We start from the raw sequence: 21,274 nt of genomic DNA, 5'->3' as shown, positions 1-21,274 counted from the left end.
GTCCTGCATCTGAGAACAGAGTACATAAGACTCACAACACAGACTTAGTTGTGTATAGAGAGAACCAAAATCGAAATGGGCGATTGGTATTGTTTTCTAATCAGGAAACATACCCACCTCACATTGCGAACAATGTTGAAGTCATGACAAGCCACAACACAACATACACATCTCTTGGTACTGCCGACTTTTCTCGAGTTATACCATCGCACAATACGCGAAGAACTATACTGACAACGGACGACACCAACACATCATCAACAGTACCGGGCTGCTCTGTGTTCTACCACTTCTGGGAAGAGACGGCTGAAGCTGTCTGCTGATTCGAGGAGAGTTCATGTTTCTGTCATCTGCCTATGTATCAGGTAGTAAAAGCCTAGTATTAATATAGTAATGAGGGAGGATACAGTAATCATGGCGCCATGCGCTGAGTTGACCAAGCCCAGGGTCGACGGTGAAATCCTTTCCATCCCCATCGTGATTCATTTAGTCTTTCCAAATGCCGAGACATATTACAATACAATTCTTTACTAGTCAATGATTCGCGTGTCGTCGTCTACTCTATGCTTACATGTATACTCGTCTTTCGTCCATCCGACTCGTCTTCGTGGCGGAACGATTACCATTACGTGTGTGATACACCATTAACAACGCAGTCGATAAACACATTCCGGCGCCTTTACTCCATCGCGATGCTGGGGGAAATCCAACTTATGTCCGCCACAAGAGGTATGTACGAGTCCTACTTCTTCAGGTCTATCCAGAATGGTCTTCGACAGCCAACGCCAAAAGACAGCAGCCAGGCTCTACTCGGTGTCATCACTGCTTGACTGACTCTCCTCCACATCCCCATTTGCAATCTTGCCGACAGGCGGCACCCACTGCGCGATATTATCGCATCCCTTGGGAACGCGGCATTGGTCCCGCGCGTTGCAAGTCTTCCAAAGCACTTCGCGGACCTCCTTGAAGACTTGGGTCGGAGCATCCATCGCCCAGATGACATCCAGATGCTCGTATTCGGGGATGACCTTACTATGAACAACCTGGACATGCGGCTCGCGGCCTCGCTCGAATCTGCGGAGAAGCTTCTTGCCGTCGACGAGATCATCGTTGCCGGCAACCCAAAGGGCGAAGGGAGGGACCTGCTCGTTGTACCATGCCGTCGATCCCTTGGGCCGGCGGATGTGCTCGTCCACGGTTCTCGGGGAGAGGGCGCCGTCAGCGTCGTCGGCCCGGAGCGTGTGGGCGTCGTTGCCGTTGATACGATCTTCCTTCTCTTCGGCGCGCACATCTTCTTTCGTGGACAGTATGCACTTGTGTCGAGCGAAGCACTCCCTTCCGAGCCACCAGCGCATGGATTCCGAGCTGACGTAGACAGGTGCGAACTGGAACATGCGGTCTCGCAAACCACGATCCCATCTGGTGTCCGTCCAATCGAAGAGGAAGGAAAACACCTTGTAGCCGAGCCAGCCGTAGACCTTGGGATGAAGCACCTGATGCATCTGCATCATGAAAGGGATGAAGGCGTGGATGCCGAACATCAGGCGGAACATGCCGGGTGTGATGATCCTCATGAACTTGAAATACATCTTTCCGATCAAGGGGCCGGCATAGGCAGCTGGTGCCAAAGCGCAGAAGACTGTGAGTTTCTCTCCCAGGTCTGGCCGCTGCTCCTTCGCCAGTGCGACGAGAGTCTGCGTTGTGCCCTGGGAATGGCAGATCAACCCAATTTTCTCGAACCCGGTCTCGTAGAGAACTCGCAACGTCAGCGCGGGGAGGTCGAAGACGCCCATTTGGCGAATGTTCCAACACCACATTCTTGGGTCAGAGTACTCCAGGACAGCATGCTTGGGCTTGAAGCCGCATCGGTTGTTGCCAAGCCAGACATCGTAGCCTGACTTGCAGAGGTAGAAGGCGAGGGAGTTCTCGTCGTTGGTGCAGTATGCGCCGGAACTTTGCAGGAGACCATGCATGAGCAGGACAGGAAACTTGCGCTTCTGGTCGGGGTTCTTGAGTTTCTTCTTCGAAGTGAAAACGTCCGGTCCCCTGTCGGATCTGTCGTCCTCGCTCATTCTGGTGTACTCCTTTGGATCGTAGACGTGCCACAACTCAATTAAGAACCCATCTTCGGTTTGAACCTCGAATTCTTCAACGTCCAATCCCACACGTCGCGCATAGTATCCAACATCGCAGACAATGGGATCGTGTCCACCTTCAGTTGGGATGAACTCATCGGCCATATGTTCCTTGTCTTTGCCGAGTTTCGCGCTGGATTTGCTGCGCTTCCAATTCTTGTCCTGATCCTGACGGAACTTGTTCCTGCGCATCTCTTCCTCGTAGAAAGGCCTCTTCTTGTCGGGATTTCGAAGAGTTAAGCGGTAGAATATTCTCGTGCATAAAGGCGGGATGCTGGTGAAGAGAGCGCCAAGCACGATAACTCCAAGAAATGCGAGGCTGAGAAAGAATGCTGACACTCTAAAGACCATGCATTGCATGTCGCGGAATACTGATGGAGGTCCATATAGCGGTAGAGGTGGAAACAGGGGATTGGTATGTGACGGCGGCATCTGGCGGCGGAGAGAGCCCTCCTGTGATTTTTGGATCGATTTGCCGTCCTGGTCTGTTGGTAGTGAGATCACCTTCTCCTGTCTGTCTGCACTCTCCTCAGCGTTGGCGACTTCATCCTGCACCGCATCCCCATCCTTGATTTTGACTACCGCAGGGCCGTCTTTGAGTTCGTCTTTCAGTATATTCAATTTGTGTGCTTCTTGTAGTGGTACACCGGGAAGCCTGTTGCCGTTTTCCGTGACGATGACAGGATCTTGTGGAGTAACGAAGCGCGCCTCGACGGCGACCGCGGAATCGTCGGTGTCTTGCTGCTTCTGGTGCGACAGCTTCTCGGCCTGCTGGGCAAATTCGACCGCGGTGTGTGCGACGGCATTGTCGCGTATTCGGTCTCGGTCAGCAGCCGAGGAATCGGAGAAGTTTCCCATGTCTCTCTCGCGGGCGGTGTTAACGGTGGTGAAAAACTTGTTCGGCGTCGCAAGCTTTGTACGGCGATGATGTTGGGATGGATTAAGGTGGCGAGAAGGAGGCAGGAATTACGTCTCTTTGCGCAGCAGGAAGAGTATGAGAGAGGAAGTTGGCAGAAAAGCGATCAGGGTGAAAAACTGATAGTCAAATGTCGAGTCCGAAGCCGCTGATGGCATGAACAGGCATCCTGTAAGTATGCAGGTGGTCCAAAGTCAGGGAATCAGAGCGTAGATCTGGGACGAAGGGGTGGGAGGGGCGTGGCAGCCGCAAATTGGGGATAATGTAAGGATAAGAACCGGTGCCGCACTAATACCTTGGACTGGTCGTTGGCGGGTGAAATTCAAGGGAGAGGAGGGTCTGAGGTGCCGTTGAAAAAGCCGGACGCGATCGATCAGGCTTGTGTCAAGACAAATATAAAGATGGCTACGAATCGGTCTCACCGCAAGAATCGTAAAATGATGTCGTCTAGATTCCAACGATGCAGCCTGGGCGGTGTCGATGTCAAATGTCACCTCATAGCATGATCGAATCTTAGGTACTTGCGGCAGGACCATTGCTGCTGCAACAGCAGCATGGAAAGCACGCTATCCGTACATCTATCTACCTTAGGTAGCCAACTTACACACGAAAAGTTCCACGCGGTCCAGCCGGCACGATTGGAAACTTTGCTAAGAGCCCCCCGGATTCCCCTGTCATTTGGGGCGCATTGAGGCGCTGAAGACCCGGGCCAGTCGCAGCCGGGTGAGGTATCGCTGCCATTTCTGCATCGCAATTGTCGAGCCAGTGAGCGGCTTGTTCCAACAGGGAGGAGCCCCGCTTGCGTCATAGCCTCTGTGTTGTTTGGAGCCACCCGTTAAATGACTTGCATTGATTGGACCTTGACCAGCCGGAGAAAAAAGCATGTGACGATCCCGAGATTCGTTTAGCAGAACCAAGCATCATTGATATTGATAGCAGCGTCCAGACCTTGGAACGGTGTCGCCGTCGATTCGGGTATGTCAAATGTCTCTGTTGACTGCAAGAATAAAGACTTGTCAAAGACAGAGGACAAAGCAACGCCGCGTCAACTCTGCCAATCACCAATCGTTCGGGTACAATCTGTCATCGCAAGGTTACGGACCGTACGCGGCTATCATGAACTCTGCCCAGCGCAGTGTGCCACAAGGATTTCCTGTATTGTACACCATTGTACGGATACGGAAACCGAGTACGGGCACTGTTAGAGGTAATTCTTAAACAGTCCAGGGCAACCCAGCCAGCTCCGGACCTTGTCTACATTCACAGTTTCTGAAGTTTCCGCGTCTGTGCCACAGCTGATAACAAAGATGAACCGGATCTGCAGAGCCAGTAGCCAGTTGGCTCTGTTGCCACACACACATTACGCAACCTGCGTTTTCTTAGGATGAGGCTGTGTGCTGCCAATTATGGGAACAATTCGTAGCCAGCAGCCTTCGGGATACCGCACACCCGCGAAACCACGGATTCGAGGAGGCGTCATCCGTGGCTGCTGGGAATGACTTGTGAGAACGCTACTAATGCGCTGCTTACTGATGCCGAAACTCAATCGTAACGTGGCCGGCTTTGGGACCCGGAGTGCTAATTCTGATGTCGCTGGAGAATATCAGGGAGCTCTGACAAGAGCTGAACTCTTGTGGATCTCAGGACAATCAACTGCACGTGGATGCGTCAAGATGACATTGGGTTCCATCTAATATCGTCATTCTGGGAGTGGAGCAACAACATCATCTGCTGCAAATCTGTAGTGTAGGTGACTTGATGTCAATGAACTGGTTTTCAGAACTTGAATATTCACACTGAATGATTGTCAAAGTTCGAGTTGAGTTGTCTCTCTGCATAGGCTCCTGCCTCTACCTGGTGATTGCTTGGTGATTAACTGCAATGCTATGAGGCAGTCAGGTTGACGGGTTTAAGTAGTCGAGCCTCAGTTGGGGGCCGAAAGGCGAGGGAAGATTGATGGAGATCGCCGATTATGACAACGGGAATATTGGAGTACGTCGGACCAAAAATCGGAGGTGATTCGGGGTCGACGGTCTTCTGGATGCTTAGTCATTTGGCCGTCCTCCGCACAGACCAAGTTTTACTGAGCTTCAGTGCTCGGCTCCAGCTGGCTTGAGCGGAGCCCCCTATGATTGGGGTCGCGGCTGCAACTGGCGCTGCGGATGCCAATGCCGAGGCCTAACGCATCCCCAGCCGAAGCTGGAGACGGCACCGACTCCAGCCCGAACGAACCAGGGACCACCAGAGCTTAGCTTCGCAACGCGGAGATCGCGAACAACAACTCGCGACCGTTGATACCCCACGATTTCAATCGACATCTCCATTCCGCGCCGACTAGATTTCGTTTCACATCTGATTCACGAATCACTCCCATCACCCTGTCTGCGATGTACATCTGAGGCGTGGTGCATTGCTCCATCGCTTTCCTTTAGCTCATCTGCCGAACGACAGAATGACAACCTCAGAACTCGTGCCGCCGTCGCAGGCCAGAAAGAGCCGAAGAACGCGAAGGCGTCGCCCGGATAAGCCGTCCTTGTCTGCGAGACTGATACTAGACGACCATGACGTGAAAGGCGATGTCGGTATCCTGTCGGAGGACCTATTCGTGGACCTCTTCCCCCACCTCCGTGATGGTAAGATGCGCCGGCGCAGATGGCACCACAAGCTCATAGTTGCTGACTCTATCCTGGAACAGCAGCCTCCCGAGGAGATGGCTCCGAAGACGTCCACCATGTCGCTATCGCCCCTTGGGAGCCGAATCCCTCCCCAACCGAGACCGCCTGGACCGTGGTTCCTGTGATCAAGTCCTCTTCGCTGAAGCCTTCGACTGTCCAATTCTCGCCGTCATCGTTGTCACTACAGAACTTTGCGACCATTCTCCAGCAAGTGGCACCGTCGAAACTATCGAGTCACAGCCGGAGCGGCATCGAAATTCAGATACTCGATGTGGTTGCCCTGTCGTTAGATACGGTGTTTGTGAGCCTCGAGAGCGAGTTGACAAAGCGCTTGGAGCAGGGCGAAGGGACTTTCTACCGCGATCATCCGAGCCATTCAAAGGACAAGGGGCCAGAAACTCCTGAAGGACGCCTGGTTTCGGCTTTGCGCGTAGCATTGAGCAGCCTCAGAGTGCTTCACTCTGGCGACCTGTTTCCATTGCCTTTGCCTCCGCACCCAGTCACCCACGTTCCGCCAAACCCTGGGAAGATCATGCTGTGCGAGCCCGTAAGCCAGGGAGTCTTGTCCGAGAGCACAAAGATCATCCTGATGAGAGGACGAGTGCACGCAAAACGTGGCCATGCTGCCCCCTCAATTTCGTCAAATCGAAGTCTGAATGGTGTGCCAGAGGACGATGAGGAAGATACCGCGAATGATCAGTTTTATTCGGCTGCGGAGGACCGATACAAGACCGATGCCGCAACCACCGAGATCGACTCCGTTACTGAAACCGAAGAATCAGAATTCTCTGGTGTGGACCACGATGATGATTTGTCGGATGACTCTATGGACGACATGATATCTCTACAGGCCCCCACACTTCCAACGACCGCAAGCGGCGTATCTACCTTGCAGCCGGGGACACCAATGACGTTAGGAAGAGGAAGAAAAACTAATGGAATTGCAACACCCGCGTCTGTGTTCTCCAATTTCACCGCTACAACTGCACGGCCTGATAGACCCCGAGGTCGTCTTTTCAAGGCCCAGGGGATGATTCGTCCAATCCCGGTGGACTTACTTCACCCGAAACCAGCCCCTGAGGACGACGACGAAGCTAGAATATTTGTGGATATTTCTTCCTTGTCCAAGATTGGTTGCTTCTCAGGAGACTGGGTTCGCGTAGAGGCCGCTGAAGAACCCCCTACCAATGGGTTCGGCGCATTCGGGCTCGGGAGCTTCACATCACTCGAGCCAACGGAGTCGAACTGGCGCCCTGTTCGGGTTTATGGACTCCCGGAGGGATACTCGCAACGCCCGGTAACACGGATCCCGAGCGCAAAGCATGGCGAACGCAAACTGTCTTTCTTCGAATCTCAGTTGCAAAAGCCAACGAGTCCGGCAGCTTATATCTCTCCAATCTTACTGGCGAACTTAGACAGTCCTCTATACTTGAGACTGTCACCTATCAAGCGTGGCTCATACCAAGGCAAAGGAACTCTTCCCAAGTTTACGACCGCTTCGCGTCCTCCCTATGCTCGCGATATCACAATCCAACATGTTCGATCACCCGTCACTGCCGAGCGGGCTTACCAATCGGCCGTCCTCGGCGGTCTGAAGCGGTACTTTGCTCAAAAGATTCGGCTTGTGAGGACGGGAGATCTCCTGGCCGTGCCCATCGACACACAGCTAGGAAAGGCCTTGCAAGAACAACCAAGCAGTAGCAATGGCTCAGAAGTAGACGACGTTATGGCACTTACAAAGGATGGATCATCTAGATTTGATCAAGTGGCATGGTTCAAGGTCGGCCATATTCAAATATCGAAGACGGATACCGAGGACGAATCGGACGATCTGTGGGGAGGAGTTGCGTGCATCGATAGCTCCTCAGTCGCGATGCATGGGTCAGGCTTTGCTACCAATCGCATACCTGCGACTAAGAACAGCACATGGCCGTACTATTTGGGCGTGAAGAAGATGCCCACGAAGGCGCCAAGCGCTTCAGCTCTCACATTACCTGACCAGGACCAGCGCTTCATCTCTCCTCTGAGACGAAGACTCAGAGAGCTACTTGCTGCAGCCACAAGCCCTAGGGCCATGCACCTCAAGATGCCACCCGTTGCCATTCTACTCACATCCTCTCATCGAAATATCGGCAAAACCACAGTCGCTTCGGAAGCCTGTTCGGACATTGGCCTACATACCTACACAATCGATGCGTACGATATACTCAGCGAAGCTGGGACTAGTGGCAGCGATGTGAAGACGGAGGGACTCCTGAGGACAAGGTCTGAGAGAGCAATGAGTTGCGGGCCGGAGACCACGGCGTTGCTGATCCAGCACGTCGAGGCGTTGACGGCGGATCGCATGGTATCGACCATGAAAGAGATTTTGCAAGACACGAGGGTTCTGGTCGCGACGACAAGTGATGTTGACAAGGTACCAGACGGAGTGCGTGGTCTTTTCAGTCACGAACTTGAAATGGGCGCTCCTGACGAGGCTGAGCGCGAGGGCATTCTGAGGACGATTGTCGAAGACCGTGGTATAAATCTTGACCCTGAAGTCGACCTCAATGGTATTGCCCTCAAGACTGCTGCGCTGGTGGCTGGAGACCTGGTAGATGTTGTCGACCGGGCGCTCATCGCACAACGGTTACGCCTGGAGCAAATATCATCCAAGACAGAGACCACAGGGCAAGCCGTGACGGTCCGCGATCTCCAAGTAGCGGGCGGCCCAATGGCCCGGTGCGTCACAAAGAGCGACTTCGATGTCGCCGTCGAGGCAGCGAGAAAGAACTTCGCCGGCGCCATCGGTGCACCCAAGATTCCCAACGTCACATGGGACGACGTCGGAGGTCTCAACAACGTCAAGGATGCCGTTACGGAAACAATTCAACTGCCCCTTGAACGGCCTGAGCTCTTCGCCAAGGGTATGAAGAAGCGTTCCGGCATCCTCTTCTATGGACCCCCCGGAACCGGAAAGACGCTGCTAGCGAAGGCCATCGCGACAGAGTACAGTCTCAATTTCTTTAGTGTCAAGGGTCCCGAGCTGCTCAATATGTACATCGGTGAGTCGGAAGCCAACGTCAGACGCGTATTCCAGCGTGCAAGGGATGCCCGGCCGTGCGTCGTGTTCTTTGACGAGCTGGATTCGGTCGCACCTAAGCGTGGAAACCAGGGTGACAGCGGTGGTGTCATGGACCGCATTGTTTCTCAGCTTCTGGCCGAGTTGGATGGTATGTCAGGAGGCGATGATACCAGCGGCGGCGTCTTCGTCATTGGCGCCACCAACAGACCCGATCTCCTGGATCCTGCCCTTCTCCGTCCCGGACGCTTCGACAAGATGCTCTACCTTGGAGTCTCGGACACTCACGACAAGCAACTCAAGATTCTCGAGGCCCTCACTAGAAAGTAAGTCCATCCCCCTCGATGCTACCTCTGACGATCTCAAAGCTGACCCAACCCCCAGATTCACCCTTCACCCCTCAGTCTCCCTCCAGTCCGTCGCCCAACAGCTGCCCTTCACCTACACTGGAGCAGACTTCTACGCCCTTTGCTCCGACGCAATGCTCAAGGCCGTCACCCGCACCGCCGCCTCCGTCGATGCAAAGATCCGCGAGATCAATGCGGATCCGGCCCTCGCCCGTCGTCAGGGCCCCATCTCTACGGCTTACTTCTTCGATCACCACGCCACTCCGGAGGACATCGCCGTCATGGTCACCGAGGAGGATTTCCTCGCCGCAAACAGAGAGCTCGTGCCCAGTGTTTCTGCGGGCGAGCTGGCGCACTACGAGCAGGTCAGGGCTATGTTCGAGGGCTCGCCCGACAAGGACAAGGAAAAGCAGCAGCAGCAGCAGAGGCCCGGCGCCGCAGCGGCCGCGGGGTTGAGGGTTGTCTCTGGTTCTTCGGCGGTGTCGAGGGCCAGCTCCAAGGGAAAGGGGAAAGCCGTCGCGGGAGGTGGCAAGGGCAAGGGCAAAGCCGTTGCGACGGGGAGTGAGGACGAGTTTGAATCCGAGGGGGAGGTGGTGGTTAATGGCAAGGGAAAGGGCAAGGGTAAAGCTGTTGCCGGGTTCCAGGATGGCACGGCTAGCGACGACGAGGGGTTATATTGAGATGGGTGACGGCGGATTACCTACCCGGCTCGTCGGCGAGTTAGGCTTTGCAGAAAATGGTGCAACATATTTGAACGTCGGCCGCACCGTAAAGTTCCAATATTTCGAGGGCGTGGAGATACGATATTTGACTACAGCTATCCAGCTGCTCATAACATAATCTGGCCTTGCGGATGGCAAAAGATGCATGTTGGGCTTCATCAAGATCAGATACAAAAAATGCATGGCAACCTCATCAACACGCTGCATGGGAGACCCATATCAAGACGAAGTGTTCCGACTGCTACATCATACGGTACTCTGAAGACAACTCACGTAGCCTGTACTCCTCCAAAGAGTGACACATCCCTCTCGTTCTCGGCGACTTTCTCTTCGCTAGCTGACCTGCGTGAGACTGGGCTGGCAGGGCCTTCTTGGCCGCGCTGGGGTTGCTATCGTGCGCATCTTATGGTTTTCGTTCTGCACTAGATACCAGAAGCGGGAGTAGTGTGAGATATTAAGGTAATAAGCAGCAGACTGCGACAACACTCGTGAGCACGCTCGAGTGTAACGTCTCCGAGCTCTTCGTGGCACACCCGGCGCCCAGACTGATGGTCTTCGGAATTACGGCGACACCGCGGTTTAAGACCAGGTGTGTTCGCTAGTTGACTATTTAGAGGCTGACGTTACTTTAGTCCTATCTTCTACCACTCTACCACTCTTAGTTTAAGTACCTAGAGAGATTATTCTTATCACTGATATTAAGGTACGTAATTGACGTGGTCGTTGCCTCTGTCGTCGTCGTCGTCGTCGTCCGCTGATCCATGCCGCTAGCGGTAGGCAATACCAACTACCTTGGCCTGAGGATGCCTCCACCAGAAGCCGGATCACTAACGACGCTGCCAGTGTTGACAAGGCGGACATCTCCCGAGAGCAAGCCGACCCCAGCCAAGTTTCAGACACCCCTCTTGCAGGACCTCGCGGCAGAGCTCAAAGCCATTGAAAACTGAGCTCGGGAAGATGATGAGTTCCCGTACCCTTAATTATAGTCTTCCACTCCTCTTCTCCGCAGTCATCGCGGTCTTAAAAACAACGTCGATTGCTGATATCTCCCTCTCTAAGATGTATTGGGATCTGGATCTGAGAAATCCCGGAAGATTTTCAAACTGGTCGATTTCGGCGCCGTTGGCATCCCTGACGGACATCTTCAGCCATGGCCAAGTGTATGGATTGCTATTAACAGAAGCGCCCACCAACACCGTCACTGGCGATCACTTGCATCCTCGTCCAGTCATTATCCCAATTGAAATAAACCCTGAAAATTAGTCTCGGAAGCTGAAAACTAGTATATTGCAGCCTGGGTATCAGCATGGCGTAAAGGGATAAACCGCCTTCGCGCATTGACTCAGACACACGCTTGACTAGTTGCCTCTGTTGTTAGGGACGACTGGTATCTGTACCTGGCAGACGGCATTGATGATTGAATTGTATGTCGAGGCCTGGGTCAAATACCCCGAGCTGTGAGTATTCATCTGCTGATGCGTGATAGAAGAGATCATCCACGGATATTGATGGGTCGGAAGCACGAGGGACGGCATCAATATCCATGTTCTGATCACATATCTTCGAAAACGCGAATGGTCGACTGGTTTGAGGCACCGGGTTTCTAACTTGATCGACCTTTGTAAACATTAAGCGTCGTCATCTTTGACATTGTATGCGGGGAATGATACGATTGAACCGCCTCGACGTTCTGCAGCCGGTTGTCGATGGAAAATGCTCGCTAGGTATGAAGATGAATCACCGACTCTGAAAAGTGATGGCATGAGATAGCAACCATGCTGTCCCCCGTGACATCAACGACGCAGGAGTATGGAATGGAATGAGGGGTTAGTCGTCCACGTAGGTAGCGAAATCAATTATCAAACATAGGCCTTGTTTGAGGGGTTCGCGAACATCTCCTACTCTTACAACATATCCCCCAAATGGCGATTCAACATGTCCTACAATCCCTGCCTGCAAGGTGATGCTCACTTCTTCTCTTCCGCCTTGGCTTCCGCTTTATCCTCCGACTTGGCCTCAGCCTTTTCAGTAGTAGCATCGCCCTTGGTCTCGGCCTTGGGCGCCTCGGTCTTCTTTGTCTCCGGCTTATCATCACTCTCATCACTCTCATCGCTGTCGTCCTCATCATCGTCGTCCTCCTCCTCCTCAGCTTCTTCTTCTTCCTTCTTTGGGTCCTCTGGGATGGCCTGCGCTTTCTCCACCTCGGCAATCTTCTCTTTGGGAACTTCCTTCACAACGGGTGCCGTAGGAGCCTCCTTCTTATCTTCGGGAACTTCTTTCGCGACCGGGGCCTTTGCTGCCTCCTCTTCCTTCTCATCGTCCTCAGAAGATTCCTCGGATGTCGATTCCTTCCCGGGCTCTTCCTTAATGGCCTCGGCCTTCTCGACTGCCGCGATCTCCTCCTGAGACGCGGACGCCACCTGGGCGCCCATGTGCGAAGTGACGGGCTTGTCGACGTCCGAAGGCTTCCAACGGGCCGACGTCGGGGACTGCAGGGTCTCGCGGAGGGCGTCGGGGTTGGTGATCGAAGCGCCCCAGGAGCCCGAGGTCGGAGATTGCAGACCGGCGGGCTTGGACGCTGCCGAAGCGTCGCTAGTTGCGCTGGCTACTGAGGGCTTTCGGGGCGTCTCTTCCGTGGCGGCAGCGGTGGGTGTCTCTGCCTTCTTTTCCGGCTCGGCGGGCGTCTCTGCAGACGCGGTCGCGGCGTCCTCGGGCTTCTTATCATCCTTCTTGCCGTGGACCTTGTCGCGCAGCGACTGCAGGCGGAGTTGCTTAGCCTTCGCTGCTGCCTCGTCGGCGATGGAGCGCACGGGGAGAGCGGTCGAGCTGCCGGCGGCTGCGGGCTTCGGCTGGGCGGCGGGCTTTGCGGCAGCGTCATAGGTTTCGTTCTTGGGCAGCGGTGGTGCGGCCGGGGGTGCGGGGGGCGCAGGGGCAGAGGTGGATGCTTCGCCTTCGGCGCCTGCTGCAGGGACCTTCTTCTTGTAGACCTTCTTGATAATCTTCGGCTTGTTGTGAATGTTAGGGATGGTGAACTCGTCGTAGTAAATCTTGACGTGCTGCTTGAGCTCGCCGTACTCGTTCCATTCTTCGATTTCGAATAGGTCCTGGATGATGGGGGTGGATAATGAGCTCGGTTCTTCCCGTGTGGTGAAAAGGGGTTAACTCACGCCGAGCACCAGACCCTCTTGCACGAGGCCTGGAAGCCTCCTCACACGACCGGTGGCGTCCTTGCCGGCGCGGCGGCCCCATAGCATGCGAGCCTTCTCATCGGTCGCGATGTCGATGGCCTTGAAGGGCACGCGATTGGCGCGGAGGATGGTCTCGAGTCGCGAGGTGGCGGTGACGATGTGGGAGTTACCGGCGGTCAGGGAGGTGAAGATCCAGAGGGCGGGATCGGTCGAGAAAGTCGTCGTGGTTGCCATGATTCGGTGATGTGATATTTCGATGCGGGTCGAGGTGGGAGTTGGGTAGATGGTTGCAGGGAAGAGCTTCTGGGAGGATCGGCCAGCTGCTAGGTAAGCTTAGGAGGGTTTGATCAGTCAGCAAAGGAATGTCATCGGGGTATCGAGATGCGGATGGGGGCCGAAGGGATGGCTGCTGAATGTAGGGATCTGCAACGGTGTGGTAGATCTTCGTACCTTGGATTCGGGATTCTCTTTGGGGTTTCTTGGGTTATGACATGTAGTTGCGTTCCAGACGTGGTGGTGAGGCGTACGTGGGCAAGTCGGCGGCAGGCGGTGGAGTTTCCACGCAGATGAAACTCAAAGGGTCGTGAGGTGGTAGGCGGATAGGATGCGGGGGCGGGGTAATTCCAGTGCTCTTTCAGCGAGGAAGTGCTGCCCGAGGCTGAGGTAGCCACGCAGCAGCAGCCCAATGACACCAGCACTGAGTGGCTCTTGGATGCAGAGCATCTGCATGATGATGTGGTTCGAGGTCGACCTTGCGACTGAATGGCGGTGATGCCTCATTCTCGACACGCGACACCGCTTCTTCGACAAAAATATCAACAGCACTGTATCTCAAGGCACCAATCATGCAAAATGGCGCTGGCAGTCGGCTCCTCTCTCGTATCGTTTCGAAGCATTGAGAAACTGACAAACTTCGCCAATCAGAGACGCTTGATCAGTCCATCGGCATCTGGTCCCGTCACCTGCACTCGATCTCCAGTAGTCAATACGAGACAACAAACAAGATCAGTTTATACGACTGCATTCATCATCTGAATACTCTCAGGCGATCGCAGGCTGGAGACGATCTTCTCGCCAAGCAACTGATCGCTCGTCAGGAATCGCACTACTTCTCTGAACCGATCCGTGGGGGCGACTTGATCACAGATGCGATCAACCGTTCGATGGTCCACCACGCCGGAGCGGGCAGTTGCTTCACGGCCAGGGAGATCTGACACTAACCAAAGGATCGTCAAGAGATCTCTTGCCAACAAGTGTACGAATATCGAGTGGCCATAACAGACCTTGGAACCTCCTCTTGATGCGATCTTGAGGTTCGGTACTCTCCACAAGCAGTTGCAAAACATCGCCGCCGTCCTGGACTGAATTGTGTTGTCACGCGTCAGCAACAGTTTGCCGGACAAGGACCGAATACTGAGCACAAAGTCGAGCACTATGGCGAGCAAGCGCTGCGCGGCAACCGGCAATCGGCCAACACATCGTCAGCTGTGCCTCGACATCCGAGCGTCTGTTATCTCCTGTTTCGTCTGTCTGAAAGAGGTTTGCGTTAGAGGAAACCCGTTGGCGAGCAACTCCATCGCGACCACGCCAACATGACTTTCAAACAACCTCAGCAAGGACTTCCTTGTACCATGGCAGTCTGGTCAATTTCGGGGCTCACAAGAGGCATCTGCCGGTCGCAATCAACGTGGAGGAGAGGGAGGAAAGGGGCGATGTGACGATAAAGCGACGAGCAATCGTTTCATGTTTCAATGAGCGAGAGTTTGGAGGGGTTCTTTGCGCTCTGGCAGGGTGCACAGAAGCTGTACCCAAGCGGACTTCTCGAACAACCGCGATTTACGATTGTCGTATAACAGCAGCGAAAACAACAAACACAACGTTGTTCCGAGTTGCTCGCGTGAGGCGTGTTATTGCGGAAACCACGATTTCTCAATGACGATCGCATTCAAAGGCCCTCTTCGGAGGGCAACCGACATGGTCGTCATTTTCGTGGTCCTTGCAAAAGCTAATCGCTGCCCCCATCGTGGCAGCTTGGCCTCATCTCGGAAGAGAGAGAAATCCAAGGTCAGCAACCCGCTTCCAACCAGAGAGGGACTCGTCGTCCTGGGGCCCTGGACAGATATACCGGCGTCTCTGAGAGCGTTGCGCATCCCCTCTTCAAAAAGAAATGGCAGTGGAGTCCCCCATGATTGAGATCATTTGGTCGCGCCGATTTACAGTTGCTCCGACAAGGAAACCCTCTCAGGGCAGCCCTTTGGACTTTGGTTGACCGGGACATGGTGCTGAGATTTGGCAGCGCGAGGAGCGCGCTGAATGGGCGTTTCAGTGCCAGGGCCCGGGAAGTCTGGGGCTACACCGTGGAACCATGAAATGACCGAGCAAAAGGAGTCAGGGACCTGAATCGGCCGAACGATAAGGACGGGAAGCACGGCGTCATCGCGTGTATGTGGGATGTGTTCGGCACCGTTGTCGTTGTTGGCGTTGGATCAAGAGGCCAGGCACGTTTCTTTTCCAGCCCAGCCCAGCCTGTTCTGCGTTGATCCGACAGGAAGCACGGGCAGGATTCCAATATTAGACCAGACGAAGATACGTACAAGCGTTGGGCTAGAAGATTTTGCATCGTTTCTGGGCTGGATTGGTTTGCTCTAGTCGACGGAAAGCAAGCCGCATCGGCGCCATGGCGGGAGGACAGAGCAATGGCTCAATAGGTATTGAGTGGACGCGAAAGATTGAAGACAGGCCAGCCGAATGACAGAATGAGAAAGACGTCGAACACAATGTCAAATCCTTGGGCTGTGTGGGCAATGATTGGCAGGCGCATTTCCCAGGTCGCCCACGTCCCGGAGGCATCCCAACAATGAAAGGTAAAGGCCCCTACAATGTCATCTTGGCAGTAGCAACACGGCAGGATTGCGTGGTTCTTCTCCTTTGGCATCTCGGGCTGCTCACAAAGCTCGGATGAGTTGTTTTCAGGCGACACGGGCACGTTGTTCCTGCAGGGTGCTAGCAAGGATAACGGGGGCGATCCTCAGGGGCGGTTCAGGAACGAACCAGTGGGAGGTGCAGCTTAGGGGGGCTTGTACCGTGCAGTGTCGGTCCACCGAAATGTTTGCGCGGCCAATCATCGACTCACAGTATCGGTCGAGACTCCACTAGACCCAATTTTGGACACGATCCTGTGGTGCCGTCGGCCGGGCTTCACGACTTTTTCTGGGCCTGGACACCGGGAACCAGACAGGCACCCTTCTCTCTCCCGACAAGCATACCGCTCCATTTCATTGGCAGAAAAAGCCAGAATCAGAGCCGAAGAGAGCGCGGTAACCAGCCAAGACCCCCCGAATTGGCCCCCATCATTCTTTCATCCTCGTCTCTGTCCAGTGTCCAAGTTTCCACTGTCCGCGTAGGCGACCAACGGGAACCCTACGGTCAGGCACAGACAGCCGGGAGGGACGTGGACAGTGGGCGTCGCAAACGCTCCAGCTGTGTCGCCCAACCCGACGCTGGCGAAAATTTCCGCCAGCCCATGCTTGTCCATGTCCATGTCCGCGCTTATGTGTTGGTGCTTATGGTCGTGGGTGTGTGTGGGAAGTGCTGGCTACCTTACCTTGAGTCGCTGATGGGATGGTGCAAGCTTAAAGGGTCATCTCGATAAAAGAGAGAAATACCTCGCCTGCCCCCTCCCACACGCCTTCCCTCCCGTTGCTTCCTTACCACTGCGTCCAGTGCCCACACTCTCTTGCTACTGCTCTTCGTCATCGTGCCTTTTTTGCACATTCCTCTCTTTTACGGATTCCAGAATCTATATCGACAAGACAGTCTCGTCAGCCCATTGACACCGCATTCTTTTTTCGGCACACGCCTGCACGCACATACCTCAACCCGGTAGAGAATCAGCCTTGGTCATACCTCGACTTACACCACCTCGAAGCATACCTATCATCAAGTTCAGCACCTCGTGTCGATTTAAAAATCATTCAAAATGCGTTTCACCAGCATCTTCGCCCTCCTGGCCGCCTCCGTCGCCGTCGCTCAGTCCTCCGCCGACGAGACCACCACCACCCTGACTGCCACCACCACCAAGACGGTCACCATCACCAAGTGCAACCCGACCAACACTGCCTGCCCCCTGTACACCCCGACCACGACCATGCTGCCTACCATCAACTCGACCACCAGCACCTCGACTTCGACTTCCTCGTCTGCCTCTTCGTCGTCGTTCCACTTCTTCGCCGCCTCCAACTCTACCACCGCCGGCCCGACGGCCTCGGCTCCCTGGACCAAGTCCACCGTCAGCCCCGTCAAGACCTCGGCCGACTCTGCCCCTACCGCCGGCTCTCCTGCTTCCTCCGCCTCGAGCGCTCCCAACGCCGGCTCTGGCCTGTTCGTCCAGAGCGGTCTGCTGGCCGCCGTCGTCGGTCTGGCTGTCGCTCTCAACTAAGCGGCTCATCGCTCTCGTCTAAAGCGGAAATGGTTACTGGCACTTGACCGCGTGGTCATATTTATCACTTAATTCGATTCGACCGATACCATCATTGTTCTCCGGGGATAGGCTGATTGGGGATATTCATAAATCTTAACAACTATTATGGTGTTAACGGAGAGCGGTTTGGAGCTTTGGCTACCGGATGGCCTTCACTTCTGGCCGTAGACTTATTGTTTGGGCAGCAGCACGGATTGGAGGAGTACCTATTTGGAGTCGCCCGCATACATACCCGCCATATGTTGCACATACTTCTTTTGTATTTGAATGATACGATCATGAGATGACCTCACTTTGGATGCCTTACTGCCACTGGTATGCGATACGTTTCGTGTGAATGACGCATATACGCCGCTTCCGCACATGATCCTCGTCAAGGGACTGAGACGACTCGGCTCTAATGGAGGACAAATATGCATGTCTCCCTCTGTATGCCTTGCCCAGCTCGTACCTCACCTTGCGCACATCCTCAGTCAGCATCAGCTTGTGCGGTGTAAGTGCTCCTGCATCCTTCGAAATGAAGTACCTGCCTTATATAAGGTGATTCATCTTGACGGAAATGACAAGTAAGGAGGTATCATGTCTAGCTGCCAGCAGCCAAGACAGCATTAGCCCAATGTAACACAGGTCCTGCCCACCGTTCGTCTCGAAAACGACAGTTTCGACCAATGGCGCATCTGTGAAGCACTTTTTTTTTTGGGTTCGATGGCAGCTTCGACGCACTGATTCGCCCACGTGGTTTCCTTACTAGAGGAACGGGCCGCTGGTTAGGTCTCGTCTCGTCAACAAAGACATCCAACGTCCTCTCGTCGTTTTTCTACAAACTTTAAAACTTCTCCCTTTCACACCAAACTCCTACAGGATTCTTGTTCTCTCGTTCAACGTGGCTGGTGCGTCCTGCCGTCCAACCCTCGTTGCTGCATGGAACAAGAATCAAAAAACCTCAGCTCGCATCTCGACGGTTATACGCCAATCGACGCAGCAGCAAGACGCACGATCCCGGCAATCTGCATCCCTGCAGAGATCGCATCGATTGGTGGCGGTCGCATACGTCGCGTTGCGCACACTTTGCGCCCATCGACTTCTCACACAGTTCGCCTTGGATATAGAGGTATGTGAGCACAGGAATGAATTAATCTAGGTGGTGTACACTTCGCCAAAGTCCCAAATGCTTTTCCCCTCCTTCCGTTCCGATTTTACGCTGAACCTCGCAGTATGAGACCAACCACTCCAAACCGAAAAATAAAACTCCAGACCAAATCCACCACGCTTATCACAGATCATGCTCGTGGCCGTCTCGATATGAGGTACAGGAGCAGGTGCCGGTTTCCTTCCGGACTGCAGCTCTGTCGCATACCGAGCTGTCGATCAATTTGAAACCAAGTTTTTTGTTACCGCAGTCGTATGTCGAAGGATCGTGTTCGAGACCGATGGTGTGGCGATCCGGTCGGTCAATATGCGGCGTGGCGATTGCTCGTAACCGTGGCCGCGAAGGAGACACCGAATGTCTTCACTCGAGCATCGTCCTATTCGTTGCTTCGTGCCGTCCTCTTTTCAGGTCCAAGCCAGGTCTCTCAGCAGTTTCCTTGCGCACAGCGATCGCATAGTGTCTTGTCCGCCGGCACTCGCTCTTCGCACCCGCAAACCGATTTGTGGTCACAGAACTTCATCGACATGCTGTCTTTGGGGGGCTCGACATGGGATCGGGCGCATTTCGCGGGTGCGTTGATCATGATTTCGCCAGTTCGTCGGATCTCTTCTCTTGACATGAAGCTTGGACAGGGTTGGGAGCCGTTTGAATAGTGTTCACGGCTCGGCCCGCTGAAACTGCTCTGACGGAGAAACCGGGGCTGCCAAGTTTCGAGAGGCACGGCGGAGGACGACAGACGACTGAGTCGGACGGCGGGCTTGCTTGTAACACGACACAGGGCTCCTTGAGGCTGAGCACGTCTAATTTGAGGGGTCTTTCGCACGAGGTGTCGGTAACGTTCTCTTTGTCGTTTGCCAGCTCCATCATTTTGGAGGGGACGGACTCGAACGCTTATATACGTTTTGCCTGCTACCGCGGGCACCACTCACACACACACTTGCGCACAAACGCACACAAGCTCACTTACATCTAACAATCGACCCGCGTCTACATGCGGGCTACGAGACGCGGAGGAGCCTTGCAGGGTGTCACCGAACCTACATAACCTGCTTCGTCGATTTCCGCTCTCCCCCAGGTTGTCTTTCCTGCTAGGTCCCTAGAAGTACGGCTATCTCATCAGCCAGTTTCCTGTGCCTATCATGCGGTTCATCGTTACGTCTACCCGACGTTACGAGGCGGCACCTTGGATGGTAAACCAATGATCAGCCTGCGTCCCGTTTTCTGCCTCCAGCCTGAGCCCTTCGTCTGCTTTAACCATTGAGCTTCGGACTCGGGCCTGGCCCCCGATGGAGGACTCTAGCGACCCTGTTGGCTAGGATGAGGCGAAGCCTGACTTGGCAAAACGGTAACCCTTCGGGTCTAGGACCTGACTCTCGATGTCAACAGAGAGTGTGGCCATCTTGCCCTTCTGCTTTTCTCCAGGTTCAGCCCTTGCGCCTCGAGCATTACGTCTAGAATGGCTGCGGATCTTTCAATCAAAATCAAGGTCAACCGTCTTTGTGCTTCGGGACACATTACGACCTACACCCTCAGCCCACGTCGAGCATCTGACCGTCGACGGCCCTCGAGACAGCGACAGACCAGACCAGACTATGGCCTGTTCTGGCGCAATATCGTCTCGAAATTTTCTGATGAGGTGCATTAGTGGATCAGGAAACGGGTACCTGACCGAGCCATTTCCACTCTGGTGCGCAGCATGTGGAAACCCTGCCATATTCGACGTGATATGGCCGGGGGACGGTTTGCAGATTTCAACGCAAGGCCGTTTGTGTCGACTAGGGCCGGTCAAAGTTCGACTCCTTTTCACCTGCAGTACACGGTCGATCCGCCCTCAGTCTTCCGCTAGCATCGGATGCATCGCGGAAAACCAAGAGACGGTCTGGGCCATGGTTATCGCGCCGGACTACGGTCAATCGCTGTTGAGTGCGGCGCACTACCGACTGAGACATGCCGTTGAGCTTCGCGTATGCCGGCGAATGGTTCAAGACGGAATAAGCAACACAAGGAAATCTGACAGAAAACAGATCCGGGGACGCGCGATTAGGCTGAGGATGTTGTGCAGATGGAGGCCCTCTGTACGGCCGAAAAGGATAGCATGGGATGACATGCTGAAGTGCCTTGCGCAGCACCCCGGCTTTCCGGGGCAAGCAAATCCACTCTCCCAGAGAGACTTTCCCGGTTGAGGAATTCCCACGGCCGATGCCCAGACCTAGCGTTCTTTCGTTCCTGCCGGGGGTCAGGGGTCAGCTATCACTTTTCAACTTCTTGCGCCGAACACACTGCATCAGCGTAATGGAACTCTGCATTGGGGATGTTTGCCGACAGTCTTCTCTGCACATTCCACACCACGCTGCCACGCTTCCATGAACTTTAACAAATCAAGGCCGCGCAGTCGGCGTCTTGCGCCGCGGAAGGCGTGCCGTTCACGCCTCGAGGTTTTTGTCGCTGCCGTCGGCACCCCACCAGAACCATGTCGCCGGGATCCTTCTCGAGCCAGAGGACGGCCCGGGGAGCTCGGTGGGATGTGCCGCGGTCCAAGGCCATTGGCCGGACGTAATCTCGCAGGCCATTCACCTGCCATGTGCGGATAATCCTCTGCT

The 21,274-nt window shown here is 54.5% G+C and overlaps 4 protein-coding genes across 4 annotated transcripts; 2 read left to right on the top strand and 2 right to left on the bottom strand.

Annotated features, from left to right (window-relative positions):
- Positions 1-806: 806 nt before the first annotated feature.
- CkaCkLH20_03299 (ab-hydrolase associated) lies at positions 807-2,993 on the bottom strand (the record flags this gene model as incomplete). Its single annotated transcript, XM_038886018.1, has 1 exon — positions 807-2,993. One exon carries the CDS (start codon positions 2,991-2,993, stop codon positions 807-809), a length of 2,187 nt encoding a protein of 728 aa, XP_038748527.1.
- Positions 2,994-5,503: 2,510 nt separating this feature from the next.
- On the top strand, positions 5,504-9,814 carry CkaCkLH20_03298 (peroxisomal biogenesis factor 6; the record flags this gene model as incomplete). Its single annotated transcript, XM_038886017.1, has 3 exons — positions 5,504-5,684; positions 5,747-9,113; positions 9,172-9,814. The coding sequence occupies 3 exons, from the start codon at positions 5,504-5,506 to the stop codon at positions 9,812-9,814; spliced, it is 4,191 nt and encodes a 1,396-aa protein (XP_038748526.1).
- Positions 9,815-11,823: 2,009 nt separating this feature from the next.
- Positions 11,824-13,278, bottom strand: CkaCkLH20_03297 (uncharacterized protein; the record flags this gene model as incomplete). Its single annotated transcript, XM_038886016.1, has 2 exons — positions 11,824-12,960; positions 13,024-13,278. 2 exons carry the CDS (start codon positions 13,276-13,278, stop codon positions 11,824-11,826), a joined length of 1,392 nt encoding a protein of 463 aa, XP_038748525.1.
- Positions 13,279-17,023: 3,745 nt separating this feature from the next.
- On the top strand, positions 17,024-17,482 carry CkaCkLH20_03296 (uncharacterized protein; the record flags this gene model as incomplete). The annotated part of the gene is made up of 1 exon (XM_038886015.1): positions 17,024-17,482. The coding sequence occupies one exon, from the start codon at positions 17,024-17,026 to the stop codon at positions 17,480-17,482; it is 459 nt and encodes a 152-aa protein (XP_038748524.1).
- Positions 17,483-21,274: the final 3,792 nt, after the last annotated feature.

This window comes from Colletotrichum karsti, assembly GCF_011947395.1.
Source record: "Colletotrichum karsti strain CkLH20 chromosome Unknown Scaffold8, whole genome shotgun sequence".
In the NCBI taxonomy this organism is placed as follows: domain Eukaryota; kingdom Fungi; phylum Ascomycota; class Sordariomycetes; order Glomerellales; family Glomerellaceae; genus Colletotrichum; species Colletotrichum karsti.
This window is presented reverse-complemented; position numbering and strand designations above follow the sequence as displayed.